Consider the following 14,333-nt stretch of genomic DNA (forward strand, 5'->3'; position numbering starts at 1 on the left):
TTGACTTAAAAAATTATATTTTTGTATTTGTGATTTTGTGGAATTCATCAGGTTCTAAAAATATTTCTTCTGCTCTCCTCTCTCATTCTAAACATATATTCTCTTTTATACCTTTTGTAACTTTATTGGCTTTTTATGAAACTCTCCTTGCCCAAATGTACAAGTTCCAGACACCCTCCCATCCTCCCACCCCACCCTAACCCCCCCCCACCAAATCTGGGCCCCCTCGCCACTCCTCTCAATGTGTTTTGGGGGTGTCCCCATGGTAGGAGCCTGTGACTGGGGCCACGTCTATGTCTGTGTTGGGGGCGGGCAAGTTTAGTTCAGGGGTAAGTATAAGCAGGCTCTTTGTGGACACAGAGTCCCCCAATTTGGCCTCATCAATTATAGAGCTGATATGCAGATCTCTGTGGCTGCTTTGCCTCTATCTCAACCGGTTCCAAACTTGGATGAGAAATAAAGGAATGTATCTACCATCCCAGCAACAAAATATACAGACAGTTTTTTTTTTTTTTGCGGTACGCGGGCCTCTCACTGTTGTGGCCTCTCCTGTTGCGGAGCACAGGCTCCGGACATGCAGGCTCAGCGGCCATGGCTCACGGGCCCAGCCGCTCCGCGGCATGTGGGATCTTCCCGGACCGGGCCACGAACCAGTGTCCCCTGCATCAGCAGGCGGACTCTCAACCACTGTGCCACCAGCGAAGCCCTATACAGACAGTTCTTAAGAGCAAAAGAGGGGGGTGTGATCTTATCAAGGTGGGCAGGGGTGGCTCTTGAAGTCGTGAGTGAGTCCTGTTGAGATGTGAACAATGGCTAGGAGCTAATGAGGCAAAGGGGATGGGAGGGGGCAGAAGGGTTCCAGACAGAAGACTGTCATGTGCCAAGGCCCTGTGGTAGGCAGGGGGTGTGGCACATATGAGGCCGTGAGAGGAGACAGAGGCTGGGTGGGGGCAGCGGCATCAGCTGGGCTGGAGGGGTGGCGGATACCAGACCTCGCAAGGCCCTGTGGTCCATGTTAAAGAGTTTGCTTTTTCTCCTAAGAGCAAGGGAACGCCACTAAAGAGCAGCAGTCAGATCTGTGTTTTAAGAGGTGTGGACAGATAAGAGGAGGGGGGGGTAGGGCAGGGCAAGAGCAGGAGCAGTTGGGAGGCTTCTGCAGCAGAGCAGTATCAGGCCCCGAGTGAGGACGGCAAGACAAACCCCAGGTCGGCTGGAGACTCTGCTGACCTTATATACCACATGGGCTTCATCCTAGCAGCTCGGACCAGATCAGAGAGGCTAACTTTGCATAAAAATTAATCCATTAGACTCTTCAAGATATCATCATTCATGAGCCCCTTCCATTTTTACCTCCTTCCATCACAGCCCATAATAAGAACTGGGGACACAACCCAGGCGGAGGGAGGGCGGCTGTGTCCTCGGGGTCTTCTTGCTGTCCCTCCTCGCTCCCCGGCCCTCGGTGTGCTGTGTTCATGCAGTTCAGGCCTGAAAGTCCTCCTCCACACCCCGGTGTCCCAGAGCCTGCGCCCAACACAGCGGAGAGTCCTTCCAGATGTGAGAGTCGTGTTTTTTTTTTAAACATCTTTATTGGAGTATAATCGCTTTACAAAGGTGTGTTAGTTTCTGCTTTATAACAAAGTGAATCAGCTATACATATACATATGTTCCCATATCTCTTCCTTCTTGTGTCTCCCTCCCTCCCACCCTCCCTATCCCACCCCTCCAGGCGGTCACAAAGCACCGAGCTGATCTCCCTGTGCTATGCGGCTGCTTCCCACTAGCTATCTACCTTACGTTTGGTAGTGTATATATGTCCATGCCTCTCTCTCGCTTTGTCACAGCTTACCCTTCCCCCTCCCCATATCCTCAAGTCCATTCTGTAGTAGGTCTGTGTCTTTATTCCTGTCTTACCCCCCCTAGGTTCTTCATGACATTTTTTTTTCTTAAATTCCATATATATGTGTTAGCATACGGTATATGTCTCTCTCTTTCTGAGAGCGTCGCATTTTGTTTTGAACAAGGGTGCAATTCCATTATGAAAGGCACCTCTAGAGTCGATTTTTGATGTGATGGAAACAGACGCAGTCCACACGCCTTTATGGAGAGTTACGCGCCCCACACTGTGCCAAGCAGTCCAGCAGCATGTGGCAGGTGACAGGTGACATGTTCCCTGGACTAAGGAAGCTACACTTAAGCAAAAGCATCACCCATGCAAGATCCATGGAGGCTGAACCTATACTGCTCGGATCTTCCAGAGATCCTGGTGCTGCCAGGGCGTCTCCATTTACCAAACTCACGTCACCAAATCAGACGTTACCAGCATAGGAGGCATCTGCCTTCAGAATGCCTCTGTGCACAGGACCCATGTGACAAAAGCAATTGCTATATAAAACAGGTTCTCAAAATATTGCAGGAAGGAAGTCAAAACTTCTTACAAGACTCTGCAGAATAAGGAAATATTTTATTTAGCCACTAGAGGGGGCTGTTGGCTAACTTTGGAAATTCGCCTGGTGACCAGTCAGGATTTGAGGATCTCCGACGGTTAGTATCCTTAACAAACCATGTAACTAGTATGGATTACTTCTTTTGTTAAGGAACCTCGCTTTCCTGAATAAGAGAGACTAATCTAGGTTGTAAGAAATAAAAATTCAGACCACAAATGGTCCAGAAAACCCCTGAGACAGAAGCTTCTATAACCTGGAGCCCACTCTGTCCTGGGAATTTGTGGAAACCCTGTACTCTCCATCCCAGACTTGCCCGGGGTCAGCATGCTCTGACTTACATCAGTGGGTGATGCCCCCAAGGGAACATCTGGCAATGTTTGGAGACATTTTTGGTTGACACAACTGGGGAGTGCTTCCAGCACCTGGTGGGAAGAGGCCAGGGATGCTGCAGGTCAGCCCCACCCCCTAAAAAAGAGATTTTCTCACTCCCCATATCCACAGTGCCAAGACTGAGAATCCCTGATTTCGATGAAAAGGGCAATTTTCTTTCCGGGTGGGAAAGGCACTGGCTGGTCTGAAAGCTGGATATTCTCAGCATCCACTGGGAGAAGCATTTCTCCTTAGGGGAGGGCTGCTGTCTGGCAGAACTCATCCCTCCCAGGGGAAGTCCTCCTGGGCAGGGCCTCCTTCCTAGAGCTTTAACTGTCTCCTCCAACAGAAGACCCTAACGCAGGTGCCATCTATCTGTGGGTCCTTAGGTCCCCAGGGTGGGTGAGGATAGGTCTGCCAGCCAGGGATTCCATGGTCTATGTCATGGGGACCTGAGACTCCTCAGATGCCCTCACTGAGACCAGGCCGTCGCTGCTGGCTGAACCAAAGAAGGGAATGGGTCCTGATGAGAATCCATGTTGGCCAGTGCCCACGGTGCAGGGGACAGAGAGAGCGGGGGTGATGGGAACGGAGGAGAAAAGGCCTCAGATCCAGAAAACACCAGCAACACCTGGTGATCCCTTTATTATAGGCGGAACTCCACCGGGAGGCTGGCGAGCAGAGGGCCCCCAGGGCAGGAATGAGACCACTTAGCGCTCGCGGAACGCAGGTTCGGGGTGACATCGGGACACGGGGGGTGGGAGCCGGGAAGGAGGGAGCTTCCCAAGGAACAGAGCCACATCTCGAAGCCAAGGCGACACTGAAGAACTGGACCAGACACGTTTCCAACACAGGGGTGGGGATGGGTATCATTTTCACAGGCGGTAGGGTCCGCCCTGCTCTTTTAGGCCTTTTTCTGGGACTTTGATACCCATTCTCCATCCCTGCACAGCAAGCCTGTGGGCAGAGGGGAGACCCCACTGTCCCCCACCCTGGGGTGGCCAGTCCCTCCTCACTGCCTGGGGGAGAGGCAGGTGGCATGCAGACAGGGTCTTCAGGTTCCGTCCCCCCGACCAGGCTTAAGCTATGGATTGCTTCTTCTCTTTAGCATCTTCTTGGAATTCTCACCGTCACCAACCTCACTTTCTTGCTGGCTCAGCCTTTGCTGCTTAAAATATGGAAGAAAGGCAGTTGGTCAGAACTTTGATTCCAGGTCTGTCTAGATGCAATAACAATGCGTCCAATCTGATCCCATGAAAAGGCGGTGACAGGCCATCAAAACAATCTGCATTTTGACATGGGCTGTTAAGAAACAAAAGAAACCCCCAGTTTCCCTCTCTTTGGTGGGAGGTCCGACCCATGCTCAGACGACTGAGGCACCCCAGGATGGATCCACCCTACCACAAATCCGGAAGCATCTGTAGCTGGCAGCGCCCTGTTGAGGCCTGGGATTGCCAGCTATTCAGGCTGGATGCTGACGGGCTGGGGGGTGGGTCGTGGCTGACCCGGCCAAATGGGACACTAATAAAAGCAGTAACAGTAATACCAACACTTCCCATTATCACCCATCATTTCTTGGACCCGAGTCAACGCCTCTGAGAGGCGCTGGATTTCCTGCCCAGATTTAGGTGATCAACAAGGGCCCCAGTGTACCTGTGTGATCCTGAGGGGGGGGCCCCCTGAGGCAGGGTCGTCGTCCTTGGGCCCCCCAAAGTCCCCTCTGTCCCGGGGTGCCGGCTTCTTCCTTTTGGTCCTTAGGGGTTTCTCTGCAGGAGACACGAAAACCCAGAAACTGGCTCTGTGACTCTGGGTAGGTGACAGCATCTGTTGGCCTCACGCCACCCCAGCATTGTTTGAGTACCTCTGGGGGCCGAGTATGCACTCGGTATCTACTGCTCTTAGACCCGTTTAACTTGTGAGGAGACTGAGACCTCGCGGGGGGGGTGAGAGCTATCCCAAGCCCACAAGGCTGAAAGGTAGCAGGGCTAGGATTCAAACTCAGTCGGCCAGGCTCCTGTCGTGTTTCTGCCACACCCAGCGGACTGGCAGCCTTCCCTTCCGAAGCAGTTAAGAACCTAGAACACAGTTCCAGTACCATAGCTTTTATTTTAATAGCCCTCCGTGACTTTACACACTTTCCCCTTGCTATCCCGTTAGAGGCTACAACACTCTATGATGTCCCTGAAGTTCTGCTGGCCAAAGGAGGAGGGCTAATTATCCCCACTTTACAGATGGGGAAACAGAGTCAGAGAGGAGCGTCAGCTACTGAGCAGCAGACCCAGGACTCGGAATTATTGTATTTTGAAGGGCCAGGGACACAGGGGCATCCTAGCCTAGCTGCCCATCTACAGACAGGACACAGAAGTCCAGAGAGGGTAAGTGCGGTGCCTGGGGCCACACGCCAGTTAGTGATAGACCCGGTGCTAGAACCTATACTCCCAGCCCAGAGAGCCTGCAGGGCATCGCCTTCTATGACTCACCTGACAGCCCATGCTTATTGGAAAACGGTTTGCTTTCGGCAAGGGGCACCCGGGCCAACGCCGCCAACTCTGAGATGAAGCTCTGCTCAGCTTCCTGGATGCAGAGAGAGAGGGTCAGCTGGGCCTGCCTCTGCCCTGCTCCGCCTCTACATCGCCTTCCGTCAGCACGAGGGGGCGCCCTGAGAGTGGGGACAGGACCGCGTCCCCACGTGGAGGAGGACTCTCCAAGAGGCATCCAGAAACGCCAGGAGCAGGCAGACGCACGTGTGATGCGGGGGGAGCTAACCATCCATCCTCACTCACACCAGCCACAGATCCCACTTTACAGATGAGAGCACTGAGGCGCGAGGGGCTCGGTGAGGGCGGCAGAACCAGGATCAAGCGCACCCCTGCCTGACTCGAGTCTGAGTCCTTAACTGCCAACACCGTTGATTAACAGCCAGACCCGGATTCCGTGGCTTATTAACTGTGGGGCACTGGGAGGTGACTTACCTCTCGGGGCCTCAGTTTCCTCATCTGTAAATGGGAGACTGGGTGTAATCCGCACCTTGGCTGTCGGAGTAGGACTTTAGGTGGTGGATGTAAAGCTCTCTGCTCAGTGACTGTCTACAAGAGACCCTCAGGGAACAGACGTTAACCACCATTAACATCTTTCTCATCGTCGTCTCAGATGTCACCGCCACACTGGCGGCGAACGCACAGATGGCACCAACACTCCGGCCAGCACTGCCATTCTGGAATATTTGATTTTTTTACAGGCAGCCACTTTGCTTTAAAGCCGCACCTTATAATCTCACGCTGATGAGATCTTTCTGGGATGAGATATCCACGGGATATCACGAAAGCTGAGCTTCCTGTATGTTCTAGGTAAAGTGCAAACCTTATTCACAGCAGCACTGCCTGAATGATACCGATGTTTGCCGTGACACCAAGAGGCCCACATGGTGGCGATTCACACACAGGGAGACGCTCATTCCTTTCAGCTCAACAGACAGAACTGATGAGTGGTCGGGGCCTGGCCCGGAGCTGGGTGCTACAGTCCCGGGGGAATCAACGTTCACAGTTGAGCAGCGAGGCTGATGTGTCCTCGGCCTGTGAGACTAGCGGGGGCTGAGGGGGGTCCCGAGCAGGGCGTGTGGTCCTCACAAAGGCTCCAGTGCTGACCTGTGATCGTGAGCTTGGCCTTTTACTATTTCCACTCCCCTGTAAACCACTGCCCACTTCGCAAAGGCCCGTTTTCAGAAGCTGTACCTGTAGCTGGGTCTCAAGCTGGGCTTCCAGATGGTCCATGACCCTCGCGCTCTGCTTCCACGCGTCCTGGCGGGTCCGCTGGTGTGCCGTGAACTGGGCCAGGAACTTTTTCTGCTGCGCCAACATCCTGGGGGAAGGAACGAAGGCCGTCAGCGCTGCCCTTCCGGCAGGTTCGTCAGACCCAGCACGAACCTTTCCCCAAGGCCTGCTGAGTCGTGGGAACTAGTGACCGATAGCCATCCTTGAGCCCTTGGAGCCAGAAGAATGGCCATCGCGGGCACGATTTACTGCGGCCACATGCCCCGTGGACACAGCTCGAGTCCCTCCACCAGCGACTGACTCATCAGAAAAGCAGATGCCACCTGATTAACACTTGAGAGTTTACAGTCTCACACATACATCTTTCACTTGATCTTCAGGGTGGCTTGGTGACATCAGCAGGACAGAGAGGAGAAAAGCTCGGGAGAAGCTCAGAGGGCCGGGGACAACCCTGAGGTCCCACAGCTGCAAAGCGGCTGGGCTGCAAGTGGCATCTTCATATGAGAAAATCATTTTAACCCCAGGGTGTGGCAGGGAGCAGGGAGATGGTCACCTGATAGCACCTGTCTTTATTTAAAATCTCAGAATTGCCCTAGCTCCTCCCTTGTAAAACAGAAGGCTCGTTTCCTAGGATGCAGAGTCTGAGAAACCCGGCATACAGCAGCCTCATTACTGCTAGTGGCAGAGGACAGAGCTGGGGCTGAAGCAGGGTCCCTGACCTGGAGAGAGGCCCCACCTCCCTTTCAGCAGCAGAGACCCCTCCCCTCCTGCTTTGAATACCCTCCCCTCCTTGGCTGACCTTCCTCTAGTCCTCAGCAAACAGGAACATTCAATACCACCCACTCTGTTTCTGTAATCGTTCTCTGCCTTCTTCCTTTCAATCTTGTGGTTGATTTTCTGAAAGGGGCTGACTTTCTAGACCTGAAGGCAGAAGTCACTTTTAGCATCAATAGGCAGGTGTCCATGGAGTATATCTGAAGGCACAAAATTCCACCTGCTTTTACTTCTATTCTTCCTTCTACCAGTAATGCCTTTCCCCTCTTCGTTGTCTTTGTCTGGCAAACTCCTATTCATCCTATAAGACCCCATCATCCGTCATCCATCCATCTATTCACTCATTCCTTTATTCATAAAAGTATTTCTGGGCTTCCAGGTGCTATGCTGGGTTTTGAAGACACAGCTGTGAATAAGAGACTCATAGCCTCTGCCCTCATGGGGCCCCATTTTGAGCTGGGGAGGGAGATAGATATCGAACAAATAACTGTGATACGGCTGAGGTCAGTGCTCTGCAGTGTGGTTCTCTCTCACACCCTCAAGGAGGATGCATTACTTTCCTGGGACTGCTCTAACAAATGACCACAAACTAGGGGGCTTAAAAAAACAGAAATCTGTCCTCTCACAGAAGATCCCAGAAATCTTCAGTCAAGGAGTTGACAGGGCCGTCCTTCCTCTGGAGGTTCTAGAGGTGAACATGTTCCTTGCCTCTTCTGGTGGCCGCTGGCACCCCTTGGCTTGTGGCTGTGTCACTCTAATCTCTGCCTCTGTCGTCACATCATCTTCTCTGTGTGTGGTCAAATGTCCCTGTTTCCCTTGCCATTGGATTTAGGACCCGCTGGGATAACCCAGGGTGATGTCCTCATCTCAAGATCTTTTACATAAATGACATCTGCAAAGACCTTTTTCTAAATAAGGTCACATGCATAGGTTCAGGGGTTAGGGACATGGACATATCTTCTGCGGGCCCCGTTCAGCTCACTACAGAAGCTGGGTGGCTTCTTTCTGTGAGCAGCCTCCTCCCCAGACCCACTCTGTCACCAGTCCTGGCCACTCTCGACTATCATCCTGCTGGCTTGTCTGCTCCCCCATGAACCTGGCTCTTGGGAATGCAGGGAAGTGACAGGCCTGCCCAGGAAGGGCCTGTGTGCCCGGGTTAGGGGCAGGGCTTCACGCTCGAGGCCTGGGGAGCCACACGAGGGTCCAGGAGCATCTGAGACATGGGCTGCCTCGTGTTTTCTGCGATGCCCTGGTTGCAGCACGGGAAGCAGGGAGGACGAGCAGCATTCTGGTCAGAGGCCACAGCTCTAAGCCAGGAGGGGAGCAACAAGGGCCCCGGGCAAGAAAGCCCACAGAGGACAGAGGCTGTGCTGGGACAGCCAGGTGGTGCCCAAGCTTGGGAGCAGGACTGCTGACCCCTGGCACGTCCTGGAAGGAGGAAATGGCCTGACTGCAGGCCTGGCTGTGGGATCTGAGTCACCCAGTTAGACGCGTAAGTTCATAGACTTCTTGTGTTTGGACTCAGATTTGACTATGGAAATGAACATTAAAAAAGAAAAATCCATTCTGAAAGAGTTCTGATTCCAGAACTATTTGAAGTTCCCATTGCACTGTGCAGTGCCCGATGGCTCGGCAATGACAGTGCTGACGGCAATGATGGACATCAGCGCCCTGGCCACGTGCTGGCCTGTGTGTGAGCGTCTGCGTGGCTCATTCTGCACAGTTATACATCCATGACATAGGTGTTACTGCAACCCCATTTTACAGATGGGGAACCTGCGGCTCGGGGCGTGAAGGGACCCAGCCACTATGTGGCTGACGGGAGGGGTCGCCACCGCGTCACCTGGTATCCCTAGGCAAGCTCACTCACAATCCCACCCCTTGCCAGAGATGCAGTTTGAAATTTACCATCTGAGAATTGTGCTTATTGACATCTCGTTTTTTACAGTCAATACCTGTCATCACCACACTGCTCTGTCCCTAGGAGCTCTGGCTGACTTCCACTAGAAACTGCACTTATGAACTCAATGAGATGGGCATGGAGGGAAGGGCATCAACGGCCATGTATGAGCCTGTAAATCAGTGAGACTGGGTCATGCACCCACACCCGCACTGGGCTTTGCTTTTATTTTCCATAAACCCAGCAGGGCTGGACCAGGCGGTGGCCAAGGCCCCTCGTCTTGGGTCACTGGGGTCAAAGTGGAGCCCTTGCACCACAACCGTCAGAATCCCTGGAGGGAGGGAGTGTGTCAGCAATTAGATGCCTGGGCCTCCCTCAAAGTCCCTGAGTCTGGATCTCCAGGTGTGGGGCGGCCCTGCATGTTCAGCAGAAAGCCAAGTGAGACGGATGTCCCCCAGATCTGAGAACCGCTGGACTGTAGTTTGATGGATATGCGACAGTCAGAGCAAGCCCCAGCCTCGACCCAATGGCAGGGCATTTACTGACCGCTGTTAATGGCCAGAGGATTTACGGAGGGGATGCTGGACTCAGTCTGACCCAGGGGACGCTGTGGTTCCTGTTTCCTAAATGAGCATGAGATGAGGGCTGGGATTTACTCATGGCATGGCATGGACCTGCTCGCCTTTACCCTGCAGAGCGGTGGTCCTGCTGCTGCTTCCAGCCGGCGGGATGCCTCTCCTCAGACAAGGGACCCCTGCCCCTGCTGTGGATCTGCAGTGCCCCCTCCCCTCATCACAGTGCCTGCACCAACTTACTGCCATCTCTTTACTTGTCCGTCTCTCCCTGCAGGCTGTGAGCACTTGGGTGGGAGGCGCTGTCCCCCGTGCCTAGCTCAGGACCTAAGTATGTGCTTACATGGACTTGTCGGTGCGGAGCCCACATCTCCTCAGCCCACCTGGTGGCCGGCTGCCCTTCAGTGGACAGTTCCTGCACGCACCAACGGCATCTTACAAGCACCTGCGACCAGGTACCAGGGCTTCCTCCGGCCATGAAGGGGGCGGGGGGCTTGGCCAGCTCAGGGATGCCTGGGAAGGCTGGAGAGTTAACACCTCCAGGACAGACCCTCAACCAATGTGGAAGGGGGTTGGTAGACAAATCCCCTATTTTCCTTGCCCCTTGCTGGCGTAATTGGAAGTTGAGTTCTGCACAATCTCTCAGGAGGTCCAGACCAGGGCTGGGCCTCAGTTGCCACGGAAACCCCTCATCATCACAGGCCTTGCTGGCTTTTCTCCCATGTGGTAGGCTGCTCAGCGGCCCCCAAAGGTGTCCATGCCCTCATCCCTGGAATGTGTGAAGATGTTATGTTACACGGCAATCGGGACTTCATAGGCGTGATTAAGGTTACTGATTTAAATTTGGAGATTATCTTGGTGGGTCTCAATCACCAGAGCCCATAAAAGCAGAGAAGCTTCCCCAGCTGGGGTCAGAGAGATGCAGCAGAAGAGATTCCAAGTGTAGGCAGGACTTAATGCTCCGAGATGCAGGGGCCACGTGCAAAGACCAGAGAGTGGCCGATGGGATGTCGGGAGGGCCAGCCGGTAGCCACAAGGAAATGGGACCTCCATTCTACAAGGAACTGGATTCTGCCGACACCTGAAGAAGCGTGGAAGATTCCAGAGCCTCCGATGAGAGCCTGGCCAGCAACACCTTGATTTCGGCCTGTGAGGCCCAGAGAAACCTGCGGCACCCGCCCGACTTCTGACCTCTGGATCCCTGAGATAACACAGCGTGTGACTGGTGGTGGGTCCTTGTTATGGCAAACAGCCTTCGTCCTCATTCCCCTGCTCCCTCCCTGTGCTTCCTGGGCTCACCCGCCTCCCAGGTCCTTGGCTCAGGGTCTGCTTCTGGGGGAACCCTCAGCATGGATCAGAGAGGAGGTGCCAGTTCAGTGCTGTGAAGACCACTCAGACCTGAAAAGGAAGCTCCCGCCACACCCTAACTTGTGCCCTTGTGCCAGGTCCCTTGCAGGGGCCGTGCGTAGAAGGGAGAGCCAGACAGGGGCTCATGGACTTCCACACAGCGGGGGAGGCAGAGGAGACCCGGGTCCACAGGCAAACGTGCGGGAGGTCACCTGCCGAGAGTGTCAGCGTCACTCGCACTGAGTGTAAGGTCAGTGCCGAGAGACACGTGCGACGCACAGAGGCCGGGATGGCCCGTGTGGGGACCCGCAGACAGCAGTGAGGTCTCACCTCTGGTGCACAGCTCCGGAGGCTTCCTGAGCTCCACCCGCTACCTCGGCCCCTGACGAAGGATCACCGAGTTCCTGCTTTTTCCGCAGCTTGAAATGTTCCATTCTCTCACCTAGAGCATTTCACATACACACAACGGTCAGGGTGCATGTCTGAAGGACTGACACTGCCAGGTCTGGCCCGGGCGCTGAGGTGCAGGGATCAGCAGGTCACACGTGCTCTCAGGTGTGCCTCTACCAGCGCCACAGTTCACCCTGGGAAGGACTTGGTGTGCGTGAGGGTACTGCAGCCTCCATCACACCCTGCGAACCCGGGAGGGCAGCACCCTGGCTCTCCCTGCAACTGCTCAGGCCCGGCTTTCTTGTAAGTATCAGGAGAAAGGGGAGCCGAATAGGAAAGAGTTAACACTAAAGGGCCACCACAAATGGATAAAAATCCACACCAGGAAGGAAAAACCATTCAAACCCCATTCAGAGCTGTAGGGGTGCAGTTAGCCTTACAGACATGGGTGCTGAACTGGGTGCTTTCCAAGGAGCTGGGAGGTTTAGCCTCTGAGTCTGAGGTGCATTGGTCTGCATATCAGAACCTGCTTCTTTTTTTTTTTAAATTTAAAACAATGGTATATTTTGAAACAGGTGATGAAGCCTAAAATTATTTTCTACTGGATTCCTACTACCACCTGAATTAACTGCCTATTTATTGGACCATAGTTATAGTGAGAGGACGTATGAAGGGGGAGCCCAACCGTAGCCCTGCAGATGCAGAAACCGAGGCCTAGAGAGGGGATGTGAGCACCCTGGTCCCTGAACGTTCTGCAGAGGTGATCAGTCTCTTCTGCCTCCTGCTGAAGGAGACCAACCCTTACTTTGGAAAAACATCAGGAAGGATCTGTAGCCAGCTGGTAGATTTCTGGGCGTGTCCCAGATTTTATCTGAATGTAGGGCTCACATTCCCCAGGGCGAGGGGAAGAGAAACGTGGCAGCTGAGCTTATTGAGAAACATAATATTCACAGGAGACCTGCCCCCAGGACCCGCTGCCTGTCCTTCCTCTAGGGATCTTGGACCGTCCAGGAAGCATCCATCAGAGAACATGGGATTCTACTTTGTTCTGAAGCCCTGGATGCAGGGAGGGATGTTACAAGAACAGGCTTTAAGGAACTGGATTTTGTCTGTTACTACACCACCGTTCTTGCTGGCCTTGGGGATCTTGTCCATTCCAAACCCTGGGTGGCCTCTTACAAGAGCCCACAGGGGAAAACTGTCTGGGCCTCAGGCACATTTATGAGCCACTAGCCTTTTCTTTTTTCTTTTTTTTTTTTTTTTGCGTCACGCGGGCCTCTCACTGTTGCGGCCTCTCCCACTGCGGAGCACAGGCTCCGGATGCGCAGGCTCAGCGGCCATGGCTCACGGGCCCAGCCGCTCCGCGGCATGTGGGATCCTCCCAGACCGGGGCACGAACCCGTGTCCCTTGCATCGGTAGGCGGACTCTCAACCACTGCGCCACCAGGGAAGCCCCCACTAGCCTTTTCTTATGGACACTGTGACAGCTTTACTTGAGGAAATTTCTATCTCTTTGGCCACCAGGACGTCCAGAGCCAAACCCATGTCATCTCTAAGTAGGGATCTGATGACATATGTCCCAGATGATGGCGTAGCCCCAACTCCACCTCACTGTCCTGTCCTTGCTCTGATTAGCCTACTTTAAAAAAAATTCCTACTGTACTGTATGGATATGTTTCTTTAAGTGCTTTTTCAAAAGCCTTTTGGGGACAGAGCAGGAGATAAATAAATACATAAAACATTTAAAAAATTAAATCTCCCAAGATAAAATTTGAAAAACCTGACATCTTGCCCTGTCCCCAACTAAGAGCATGTTTGGCTCGTTGTTGGCAGGGCTTCCCAGTGGAAGGGTGCTATACCCTGTAGGGTCTCCAGGTGATGCAGCTTTCTTTCCTCATGGTCCTGCATGGCCCTCCTGATCTGCTGGTAATACGCGTGCACGAGCCGGCCGACACCAGCGCTGGTCACGTAGACGCTTTCCACAGCCGCCTCCATCAGCGTTCTCTGTGGGCAGGAGGGACAATTCTCGGCAGAGGGCACACGTGGAGCCAGCCATGGCCGACATGGTCCTGGCTCCCATATTCCACCCACTGCCAACCTTGGCTGGTCAGGAGCAGGCAGACAGTGCGTGGCTGGTTTAAACCAGTTTCGATCATCTTATTTTCCTTTGTCAGGGACGGTCTGAGACTGACTGTATGACCCAGTTCTGGTCAATGAGATGAAATAGTAGGGAAAGTCTGCTGAGGGCCAACCCCTTCCGAACATTAAGGCAAAGCCTTGGTGGGGGTGAAAGACTTTGCTGTTTCCCTCTTCCTGCCTAGAATGCAAACTTGATGTCTGGAGTGGCAGTGGCCATTTTGAGACTATGAGGCAACCAACCAACACCAAGAATGATGGATCAGAAAGAGAGAGTCTGGTCCTTGGTCCTATCACAGAGCCTCTGTGCCAGCCTGGAACCACCTATTTCCACATTTCTTATTACGTGAGGTCAGTAACTTCTATTTATTTTTGTCCCTTGCAGTTACATGCATTCCTCAATGATATACCTTCAGACCCAAAGCAGAACAGAAAGGAAATGCTGAGATGTCCCATCATTGGGGACATGTCGGTTGTGCGCAGGCAAAATCACCGTCTTTTACTTCATAAGATAATGGGCAAAAGTCAGGTTCCAGAGCCCCCATCTCAGCATTTATTGAATGGTTCCAAGCTTCGGGCAAGAAAAAAATACCCATTTATTATTGTTGAGTGATTGGTTATGTTCCAAGGC

General features: G+C 53.3%; 1 protein-coding gene across 7 annotated transcripts in view; it reads right to left on the bottom strand.

Moving 5' to 3' along the window:
* Positions 1-3,423: 3,423 nt before the first annotated feature.
* EVC (EvC ciliary complex subunit 1) overlaps positions 3,424-14,333 on the bottom strand; it is a 90,944-nt gene continuing 80,034 nt past the window's right edge. For 4 of the 7 annotated variants that reach the window (XM_032632637.1, XM_032632633.1, XM_032632638.1 and 1 more), the window contains 7 exons: positions 13,426-13,570; positions 11,507-11,618; positions 6,545-6,671; positions 5,786-5,899; positions 5,294-5,387; positions 4,467-4,579; positions 3,424-3,981 (listed from right to left, as the gene is read on the bottom strand). In XM_032632637.1, coding sequence (XP_032488528.1) covers positions 3,898-3,981; positions 4,467-4,579; positions 5,294-5,387; positions 5,786-5,899; positions 6,545-6,671; positions 11,507-11,618; positions 13,426-13,570 — 789 coding nt within the window. In that variant the 3' untranslated portion in view covers positions 3,424-3,897. The remainder of the gene's footprint in view (positions 3,982-4,466; positions 4,580-5,293; positions 5,388-5,785; positions 5,900-6,544; positions 6,672-11,506; positions 11,619-13,425; positions 13,571-14,333) is intronic. The other 3 variants (XM_032632634.1, XM_032632636.1, XM_032632635.1) reach the window with 3 other exon arrangements.

The sequence above is a fragment of the Phocoena sinus genome, chromosome 5 (genome assembly GCF_008692025.1).
Source record: "Phocoena sinus isolate mPhoSin1 chromosome 5, mPhoSin1.pri, whole genome shotgun sequence".
Lineage (NCBI taxonomy): Eukaryota > Metazoa > Chordata > Mammalia > Artiodactyla > Phocoenidae > Phocoena > Phocoena sinus.